Source organism: Hyalella azteca, unplaced genomic scaffold, assembly GCF_000764305.2.
Source record: "Hyalella azteca isolate HAZT.00-mixed unplaced genomic scaffold, Hazt_2.0.2 contig7177, whole genome shotgun sequence".
In the NCBI taxonomy this organism is placed as follows: Eukaryota; Metazoa; Arthropoda; class Malacostraca; order Amphipoda; family Hyalellidae; genus Hyalella; species Hyalella azteca.
In genome coordinates, this window is record NW_025937306.1 from 216,560 (window position 1) to 227,824 (window position 11,265).

The window sequence follows — 11,265 nt, forward strand, 5'->3', positions numbered from 1 at the left end:
GCAACGAATAGAATAGGCCCGAGAACGCTTCCATGTGGCACGCCGCTGCGCACCGAGGCCCAGTCTGATACGGACCCATTAATACTGACACGTTGTCGCCTCCCCACTAGAAAATCTCTGATCCATTTGAGTACATTACTCTCAATTCCCAAAGACTTCAATTTACGCAACAGCCGCTCATGTGGGACACTGTCAAATGCCGTGGCAAAATCAAGGTACACTGCTTCTACTGGCTCCCTTTCGTCCAGCAGGCGGGTTCATTCGTTAAGAGTAGACAATATGTTAGTGATGCAGGATCTCCCGGCAATAAAGCCATGTTGACAGTCTGATAGGAGATTATTAGCAGTCAAATTATCTATCAATCGATTCCTCACAACAGATTCAATTACCTTGCAAACGACACTTGTCGAACTGACAGGGCGATAGTTGCCCGGGCAGCTTGTGTCACATTTTTTTTGAACAATTGCGTCACTTGAGCTTCTTTCCAGTCAGCCGGCAAGATCTATTCGTTCAAAGTTTAAAAAAAAAAAACGACGTCAGGGTGCCGGTTAGGACAGTTGCTAACTCTTCGAGTAATCTGGGGTGGAAGCCGTCTGGTCCACACGACTTGTTTGGATTTACAGCGATAAGGCTCTTGAGAACCTCTTCTTCTTGTATTTCAAAACTTGCTAATTTAGAGCCGACTGGGCGCTCCTCAATAGCTGGAAAACTGTTCAAGTCCTCTTCAGTGAATACGCTACTGAAAAAATGATTAAGTACGTTAGCCTTGCCCTCATCAGAGGACATCTTTCGTTTATCTACTTTCAAATTAGAAATACCGTCCTTTATCTTGCACTTCGAGCTAGCGTACAAAATGAATAAATATCAATATATAAATATTGATAGTATCAATATCAATATAATAATATCCATATATTAATAATACTAAATAAATATCAATAACAAATAAAATATCAACAATAAATAATGATAAATAATAAATAAATAATATATATATATATATATAATATAATAATAAATAAAAAAAATAAATAAATAATAATAAATATCAATAACATGGTAAATTTGCAATATATCGAGATGTTCGATTGTTACAATTTTTAATTCAAATTTTCTAATTCTTGAAAAATTTCGCTTTACTAAAAAATCCTAAAGTTCATACATAAATATTTTAAACATATTAGCTCTCCAGCGAAGTTGTAATGGGTTCCACGATATGTTTGGTAAGGTTGTCTATGCGAACAAAACGTTTATTAAAAGTCCTGTTGTGTGTATGTTTGTACGACCTCCTGTCTCATCAAACATAATTTGAACGTTAGAAAGAGGAAAGTGCAATGTTGAATCCCATAGCAACCGATGAAATGTGTTCTGCTAAGTTTGTTCACAACTTCCTTGGTGAGAGTTCAGATTACGTTCTTTAGGAAGTATTAAGCACGCATAATTATTTATTATAGCACTGTCACAGTGTCACTTTCTGTTATAATTGGGTCTGCGATGCATCAAAGATTCGAAACATTGGCATCGAAAAAGTTCGAACGTTTTCTTTTGAAGTTCTAATGTCTTTTAACCTGCTTTGGTATTTATTTTTAGCCACTTGTGCTTTCATTCTCGTCCAATAATGATCTCTCCGCTAATAATAAAATGTATCTGACAATTAGTCTAATTTTAATTAGTCTAATTAAATAACCCATATTCACCCCTAGGTATCATGCTTAATAAATTTGCCTATGAAATGATAGTTATACTGGTGTATTTTGGAAATCATGGTAAAAAAATTTGCCATTTTTCTTGATATTTGTTGAAGTAATTAGGCAATGGCCATGACTATGATTAAACTAGAAAATTGGACCAAATCCACATGTAAACAAGATAAATCACTCTAGCTTGTGAGTTGTGGTAAATGCTAATTTCACTTGTTCTTATGTGAAGTTATGCCATGGCCCTTGACTTGAGCCTGAGGCTTGACACTTGACAAGTTGACCAACTTATTTCTTTAGTTAAAAATTTTAAAAAAAAACTTACTTTTTTACCCATGATATATGGAATTGCCTATTGATGATCTTTTTAAGCCCTAATACTTTTTAATTTTACTCAATATTCCAAAATTATGCCAAGATAATAGCAGGTGAAAATGACCATAAGCTTACTGGGATGTAGAGGAGAATTTCCTAAAAATTGCTGGTAGTGGTACCTAGCCTGGTAGGTGATTTCATAGCAATTGCAAATCAAACCACAGGGAATTTTTGAAATTGGTTTTGAAATCAAGTAATTTATTCTATGTTTCTGATTTTAGTATAATTTTTTTTCAGATGTCCTGGAAAATCTTCCAGATGAAGTTCAGCGCCAGATTACTCTTATGCGTGAGCTTGATATTAATTATCAAAGTAAGTTTGTTTTGACTTTCTAAATGGGTACTCAGTTGGATGTAGTTGAACCTTATTTCATGGTACTTCACTACTTCTTTGATTTTAATTATCAAAGTAAATTTTTTAACATAATAAATGTATGGGATGGAGTTGAAGCTTGTTTAAATGATTTAATGGAACCTAATTGATATTAATTATTAAAGCAAGTTTCTTGTAAGATTCTTGATCTATATATAGAATGCAGTAAACCTCCATTTATAGTTGAAATATTCTCTTAGCTTAAAATATTGAGAAAATATAGTAATCCCCCATAAATTTTCCTTTCTTCATAATTTGTGGTGCATGAACTTGCCATTATATTCATTCATTTCATTCGTAATAATATTGAGGATACTCCATAATTGACCACCAATCCACCAACATTGACCAATCCACCAACAGGCACACGCCCATGAAGGCTTTGGAGAACATCTTGGTATACGGAGAACATGTAAAGTCATTAGAGAACTTAACTATAAAAGGCAATGAAGAGGTTTCAGTTATGGTCTGCCCTCAGTATCTGTACATTTTGGTAGCAATATCTTTTTTTTTTTGCAGCTCTCCTGAATGAGATGGATGGATTACGACAGGAACTTGAGTCTCGTGACAGTCCTGACTCTGCGTGGGTGAAGCGACTGCTGGTACAGCTGCAGGACAAACTTATTGCCACGCAGGAGCTGGCTGATGAGAAACTTCACTCAGTTCAGCAGATCCTAGATCTCATAGAGAGAAAACAAGAGCAGCTTGATTTCAGCTCAAAAAGTCTTGGTATGCCCCAAAAAATGTAATAATTATTTAAAACATAATTTGTTTAATGCCTAATATTTATTTCAGTTGTGAATTCAGTATGGTATTCTTTTCGATAGTGTTTGTTTTTGTAATGACTGTTAGTTGATGCAAAAGTTGAGTACTTTATTGTTTGTCTTTGATTTATTATTTCTGACTTGGAGTTTAAATTCCCATGTACACAGATGCTGAAAAGTCAGAAAACGAGAAAGCTGCTGAGGCTGCAGCCAATGCAAGCAACTCCAGAGACAGAGGTGCTGCTGACAGCAGTGGTAGTGAGCGTGCCAGCAAAAGACCTCGCCGCACCCCTCGTCTGGACTCGACATTCTCCTACAGCAACAGTCTCAACTCTACAGTCACGGCGTCTGCTTCTCCTCTCGCACACAGCGCCGCTAGCAGCATGGCTGCTAGTGCATCTGCAGGCGTGGCTGCCACTGCTCCTGCTGCTATGGGTAGTGGGCCGCTTGGCATCACCAGTGGCGGGGGTGGCAGTGGATCAAGCTATGGCTCTTCCCAACATGACACTTCCCAGGATAAAACTCCCCAGAGAAACGTCTCTTCCAAGGTTTTATTCAACTGCGTTAATATTCGAAAATTTAAAAAAAAAATCAGGAAATCATAGTACTATTTTTTGTGGTCCTGTTGTTTTGAGATCTTGTAAAGTTTGAAATTTCACCAAAAATTTTGATAAAATTTACTTAGATTATACGTATATGTTGTTGCTTTTAAATTGTTATAAATTGCGCAGTAAATATAAGCTTGCAGCAAGATATTTGTCTATGTTTCTGTACTTGCATTTGTACATAAAACCAATTTTTATTACTTAACAAATTAGATGAAACTTCTAGGCTAAGTAGCCAAGACTATTCATGAATCACAGCTGGGAGGCTTCATTAGGTTCAAAATTTTCTGTGCAAAAATTTATTTGTATTAATTATAACTTGATGTTTCAGGTTGCCAGCCAAAAGAAAGCCGCCAAGAAGAAGAAGCGCAAGTCTCGCTTGGAGCGCGAGCGAGAAGACTCCCCCACAGAGCTGCCCATTGATCCTGACGAGCCCACCTACTGTCTGTGTGAACAAGTCTCATACGGCGAGATGATCGGCTGCGACAATGATCTGTGCCCTATTGAATGGTTCCATTTCTCGTGCGTGAATCTCACTCACAAGCCCAAGGGCAAGTGGTTCTGCCCCAAGTGTCGAGGTGACAAACCTACAATGATGAAGCCACGAGCCCAGTTTCTAAGAGAACTCGAAAAATATAATAAAGAGAAGGAAGAAAAGTCTTAGTTTTGACGTGGATGGTGTTTCATGGGTGTATGAATGTTTATTTGACTTGTTACTGCAGTTTTTTCACGTGTAAATATCTTGCCATGTTTTTTATTCATATTTTATATTCGTATACTAAACTGTGTACATAATTTTATTGTGGAAAGAAAGCTCTGCAAGTTGTTTTACTATGCACGAGTAGCGTTGTTTCTTACAACGTTCTCATTCAAAATTTATTATCGACTCTTTTTTTATGACTTCACATTCCCTCTATTTATGGACTTCTCATCGACCTTCTAAATGGTATGGTGCTGGAAAGATTGTGTTTGTTTTCTGGTGGATTAACACAATCCACCAGATTGTGATCCACCACAATCCACCAGATTTTGATTCTGGTGGATTAAATACTTGATTCGTTGACTCATCATGAACTTTATGGTTGAGAGACTTGGTGGAAACTTTTTGTTTCTTGATTATAGATTCATCTGCATTTTAAAACTGGGCTATAAGTGGTCATGAATGGTTAATTAGTGCAACCATTTGAACTATCAAAATGATTTTCTTTTTCATGATTTATTTTTTCCAAAATTCATGAAGCAATAGTACTATCGTTGTATTTTCTTTGCTCATGATGACTTGATGTTAATGATAAAATGACTTTCAATTTTTTTATTTCAATTCAATCGATTATTTTGTTTTAAATCCTTGAAGCATACCTAGTAATATCGTCCATGATGTTTATCTGCTCGAACTGTTGAATTTCCAAGTAGGTGAAGCCCTTGGTTTAAAGTTAATGAACAATGCCATGGTTCATTTGTCAAACAGCATTTTTTTTCAAGGTACGCATTCATTTTCACGTTAGTTATTATTCATATATGACTGAGCTCAAAATTAATACATTATGTTAGTCGTGCGTTTCTGCAAAGCAAAGAAATAACTAGGCTCTGCACGCATCTCTTGACAGATACTCCTTTTACGTTTATATACAAATGTTCTGTGCTGAGCCATCATATTTAATGTCACAAGCTCATGCGCTTTGTTGTAGGATAGGCGCTTAAGTTAATAGTAATAACTAATAATGTTACAGATGTGGATTCAATGTTGACTATTGCAGACTATGTGTTGTCATGAAGTATTTTTTCTTGTGGCTAGTGCCAACTCCATTCAAAGTTTATTTCTAGTTAAAAACTCACTTAATATTTCTTTCTTATGTTCTATGTGGCGTTAATTTCTCCACAGGCTTCAGAAGCGCAATTTTATTACTTACCCTTTGTATCATCTTCATTTTGTTGTTTTTTAATCTTTCATTCCTCCCTAGTTATTATATCTTTGATGTGTAAATTTTTCAGAAAGTTATTGATAAGTAGATTTTCTGTGAAAATTTCGGCAGCTATGTATACTATTATTTTAAATGATTGAAAATGTATGCTAACCCCACAGTTACTGCGTTTTATCTAACGCAGTCGCCTCTTCATAGTTTTCCTTCCGCCTTCACTTCACTACCAGATATTCCCATTCACATAATTATTTTCTGTGAGTTCAGGACCATTTTTACCTTGTTGATCTCAATGTTCTTGAATAACTCGCCCGAAGCTCATTCATTCTGATCATGTATCTGAGATACGGAGTTAAGTAGATATTGAAGCGAGTTCCATTGCAGTTCCTCACTCAGTCTCATAACCCAAGCTGGCGTGGCGTGCAATCGATAACACCTCAGAGTGTCTTCGTGTCTGTTGCTGTTCGTCTATCGTCTCACTCTGGTGCTGCTTCGTACTCGCCACCTCATTTCATATTTAGGCCTATATGAGTGTTTATTTTAATACGTTCCTGACAAGATGAAAATGCAAAAAATATTCGATATTGTACAACTATTTCCTAACTTGAGCTACACCTGTCATAAAGAAAAAACATTTGATATTTTAATAAGGGACATATTCTATTTGGTAGATAAGTATAATTTGGTTATTTTAAGTATCCTATATTGGACCTGTTGATCAGTTCTTCCAATAGCTCTTCAAAGGCTTCCAGTCAGTTGGCATATTTTTTTCATCGATCTAAATCACGAATCGGCAGTCGATTTCTCTTGCTCTCACTTGGCCGCGTATAAGTTCGCCTGCTGATGGTGCGATGTGCTCCGTAATCACAGCGTGACATATCCACCAACCCGCTTTTCTCAACGAACTCGTGCAGGTTTAAGGCGCACTTGTAGTGCAGTAGGTTTCGTCCAAGAGACTGGCACTCAAAAATAATTTCGGATGCATAAATTTTATTACGCCTAATTTCAGTTTTAGACTACACTTGCCCATGGCAGATGGCCAATTAATTCCGCTCCTCGTACGAATCTCTGTCTCCCCGTAATTATAGTTGAGTGCCTGCTCCAGTACTCGAATTGTTCTTAGCGTAGTAGCTCTGCAAATGATCGGTCGACCCTGTCTATTCAAGAGGGCGCTTGTAATGAAACAGTGTCGACCATATCAAAGCTTTAATTTTATACATACATTCTGATTAAAATAAATCGAACGTACCAGTCGATTTAGACTTGATTCAAGATCCCAATTATAGATGAAGGCAACAAGGTTTTCTTGATCATTTGAGCATAAATTCGCTGCTGGAAGTTGAACGAAAGCCGCAACCAAACAAAGATCGCAATTGGAAACCACATATTTACAAATCAGCAAGGTTTCAAACGAATATATAATCTAGAAGTGCGGCAGTTACGTAAATTAATACGGATTCCAGGGCATAACTACCCGACATAGCTAATAGCAGGCTGTATTTTGAGTAAAACATTTTACCCTTCCGCTAACGCTTTTCCATTTACAAATCACGCGTCAATTGATCGAAAAATGGTTCAGGAGAGCCGAATAAACGATCCCTAATGGGTCAATTACTAGTTTGAGGATTTGAAGTTAAGCAGCAACTTGATAGGGAGGGGAAGGAACACGTGGCCAGTGAAACTAATCTTTTAGTACTAAATTGTTTTAAAACTATTTTTTTGACGGAATATAACTTATTTACAAAATTCTTCCAATCACACATGACAATTTGTGTCTAATGAAGATCATTAGAAATAAAAGCGTTAAAGACGTCTGTTTAGTTGCAGCAAATGAAGGTCTATTCTGGTTTGGATTAGTGGAGCCCAGTGCCTGGTTATGTGAACAAAAACCAACACTTGCGGTGATAGAAGAAGACCTCAAATTAAAGTACAGAGTGAGACCTGTGAAGTTTGTAGTGGAAAAATAATTTCTCTGTCCAACTAAACATCTGCAAAGTCGCTACTTGAAGAAATACTAAATCTCATTCTTGAGCACTAATCAATAATGTATTAATCCCAGGAACATGAATGAAGATTGCAACTTCAATAACAAGAAAATGTACAAGGCAAACAAATTATTATTTCTCTGCGGGCTTAGACTTGTCTTTCTCAAGTTCTTCTTCAAGAAGTGAAGATATAATGCCATTTTTTCGTAGCTCCTCAATGAGTTCACCGCTCTGGTGCATTTGTAGAAGAATGTCGCAGCCTCCAATGAACTCCTTATTGAGGTAAACCTGAGGAATTGTTGGCCACTTGGAGAATTCTTTAATGCCTGCAACAAAAATTTTTATTCATCACTATTATAGGTATCTATAGAATTGCATTGAAAGGGAACTATACATGCTCAACAAATATGAAAACCTTGTAACCCCCATAATATTAATGCTTCCTAATGGTGACAAAGTAAAACTATGAAATTCATCCTAATTTTTATTTGTACTAGAGAATTACTTTTACTATTAATTTTTATCCAACTTAACTGATAACCTTGCTCAATCTAGGGAGAAAACAACCCAATGCAATCAGATTTTGAAGATAATGATGATGATTGTGATTACCTTGTCTAATTTTTTCATCATCAAGGACATTGTAGGAATCATACTGCACACCATGCATCCTCATGATCTGGACAACTGCATTGCTGAAGCCACAGCGAGGGTTGTCAGGCGTTCCCTGCATAAGCATGTTATAAATAAGCCTAAACGGCATTAGAGGATATTCAAGTTGAAGGAAAAGCTGACCATGGAAATTAACATATTTTGTGATGGTCACAAAATATTTAGGAATAACATATTTGTCAATCATATTTCAGGACATATATATTGTATCAAGAAAGAATTGTCTACAATTAGTTTCACTACAGTAACAAGGTTTATTAGAAGAAAATGGAAGCATATGATTGATAGGAATTGCTGTTAAATAGCAATGTAGAATCAAGATTTACACACATCATTAGCTCAAATAAAAGTTTATAGCATCAAAATTGTTCATTTGTTCAATTAAAACATAAAAATTAGGTAAAAATGCATATCAATGTCTTACCTTCATAAATACAACAACTGGACTCTTACTGACCAAATTTTCTAAATATGCATTACTACCAACTTCTGCACTGCAATGTCGTATGGCAACAAGTAGCGGCTGCCGGTTCAATTGTCTAAGGCAAGAATTAAACATCTTTACATCTGAAGAAGGATATTAATATAAAAAATTTCAAACAATATATAGTTAGAGCATTTGTACTAGAAGCACCAATCAAAAATTGTCTACCACTTTACTCAACTGAGGTAATCAAGTTATCTAATTGATCATTCAAACTTCAAAGTAAGCATCGTTTATTGCATCTTGGTCTAAAAGTCTTTGCTCTTAGGTCATGCACAAGTATTAATATTAGTATTTTTAAAATCATGTCAATCAAAGAACTTTCTTTAGGTTAAGATTAAAATACATCTTCCTGTATATTCTTGGCAACAAATTTGGAATGGTAAGGTAGCAAGCTTCTACCAGACTGCCTTATTGGACAGTAAATGGACACATCCTCATTAATACTCTTAACATTTTTAGCCTAAAAACCTGATCTTGCCCTTTGACAAAACAATAAGCAACCTGTAGCTGTACTGTAGTGTACATAATGAACCAGATTACCAGAACATGGGACAATATAAAATCATTAAATCATTATGGCAACTGGCAAAAGATTGAAATTTTTGTTGCCCTCCAGACAGTTCCAGTCCTTCACTTCAGGCAGTCCTCAGGTTCATTTTTTTACAGATGATAACAGATCTTCCTTTCATTTTGTTTTTTTCCTTTCTCTAACTATAAGTAGACCAGTAAGTATCATTGTATCATGGATTGAATACCAGCATTTTATACACAAGATATTGATTGAAATCATGAATCTTGAGTTAAGTAGGTTAGGAAATTCAAAATGAACTGATTCTAATAAATCTCTGGTTGGCAGTTACCACTATGAATTAAGCCTATAGATGGCATACAATATGAGTAAGAAAAAGATTTGCAAATTGTCTAGTATGGAATATATCTACTTGGCGAGCCGCGACTGAATTTTTCGAGCCGTGGTTTTATGGATTTGCCAGCCGTGATTCCATTTCTACGAGCCGTGATTCTATTTCACCGAGCCGTGAATTCCATATCTCGGCCATGAAAAGCCATTTACGAGGTGCGAATGCGAATTTATTTACAAAGTTTATGCACGTGTTACCCCAAATCTCTAATTTTACCCTTAAACAGTCAAACGGCAACAATAAAATTTGTCTCAACTGTAAGTTCAGCACGTGTTAATATACAGTCTGACTGCTTTGACATGACCGCAACTATGCGCGATCTTCAACAAACGTTTTGTTTATTTGTTTACATTACGATGTTTATGTTTTTTCTGCAAGATATTTTTGGCGGAAACGGTAAAGCAATGCGGATTGCGGAAGTTGAAAATTTTATGAAATGACATGTTTGCAAAGTGCAAACTGCGATTTTTTAATCAAACAAAAATTTATGACATTCGAGCCGCGAGATTTCATACCTACTGAAATTATATGATATTAGAGCCGCGATATTTCAGACAAAAATAGGACTTTTCCAGACTAGCAAATTGTAATTACTTTTCTTCAAATTGTTAAAAAATAAAAAGATAGGACTAATGTGGCTAACTATTAGATCTGTAGATCAGATAGATTAGACTAATGTGGCTAACAATTAGATTGGCTGATCATCAGCAGATCTAAGGCTATTAGATTACCAATCATTCCTATTTCCTAGTTCAGTAGTTCTTACAGTTTCAGGTCAGCAACTTGGTGTTCAGTGTACAGACTGTGGACTCAGCCCTCAGGACTCAGGAGTCAGGTCTCAGGCTGGGGCTGTCAGCCTGGACTGCATGGTCAGGTCCAGACCGTCAGGACACACAACACAGTCGTGTAGTGGCCACTGGCCAGAGGCCTTGAGGAGTTGAGGTTACCGCTGCAGCGGCGGAGCCACGGAGGCGCTGCCTACAAGGCTACAGCTCTTGCCCTACACCAGGCACTAGGCAGTAGGCAGTGCACCAGCCACAGGTGGGAGGCCCACGCCCATCGACCACCGTCAGGCGTCAGAGCCATCTGTCACCTATTGCTTTCAGATTTCTACACTACAGTAGGTCAGTAGCTAGTCCACTTACTACACTACAGCCTACAGCTAGAGGCATTATTGATTACATGACATCTTCTGTCCTTATTTCTTCAGCCCTTTATAGTTTCTGCGACTGCGAGTGTGAGTAGGTAATAAGTACTAACTAGATGAGAGATGAGTAAAGCTTAAACAATTAACGAACCATGATGATGAAGTATCGATTGAATAATCAATATTTTTTTATAGTTGAGGGTTAAGACTTGTGGCGACAAATGCGCCCACCAGCCTGACAGAGATTCTCTGTCAGAAGTTGCATTATCAATAAAAGTCAAGAATGGAATCATATGAATTCCGATATCCGTCAGACCGTCAT

At 36.7% G+C, this 11,265-nt stretch overlaps 2 protein-coding genes across 2 annotated transcripts; one reads left to right on the forward strand and one right to left on the reverse strand.

Annotated features, from left to right (window-relative positions):
- Positions 1-1,224: 1,224 nt before the first annotated feature.
- Positions 1,225-6,986, forward strand: LOC108668197 (inhibitor of growth protein 2-like). The gene is made up of 5 exons (XM_018155367.2): positions 1,225-1,395; positions 2,310-2,384; positions 2,964-3,173; positions 3,377-3,756; positions 4,145-6,986. The coding sequence occupies exons 1-5, from the start codon at positions 1,335-1,337 to the stop codon at positions 4,475-4,477; spliced, it is 1,059 nt and encodes a 352-aa protein (XP_018010856.1). The 5' UTR covers positions 1,225-1,334; the 3' UTR covers positions 4,478-6,986.
- LOC108668198 (glutaredoxin-related protein 5, mitochondrial-like) lies at positions 6,924-8,988 on the reverse strand. The gene is made up of 3 exons (XM_018155368.2): positions 8,814-8,988; positions 8,330-8,444; positions 6,924-8,043 (listed from the first exon to the last, which is right to left on the reverse strand). The coding sequence occupies exons 1-3, from the start codon at positions 8,946-8,948 to the stop codon at positions 7,850-7,852; spliced, it is 444 nt and encodes a 147-aa protein (XP_018010857.1). The 5' UTR covers positions 8,949-8,988; the 3' UTR covers positions 6,924-7,849.
- Positions 8,989-11,265: the final 2,277 nt, after the last annotated feature.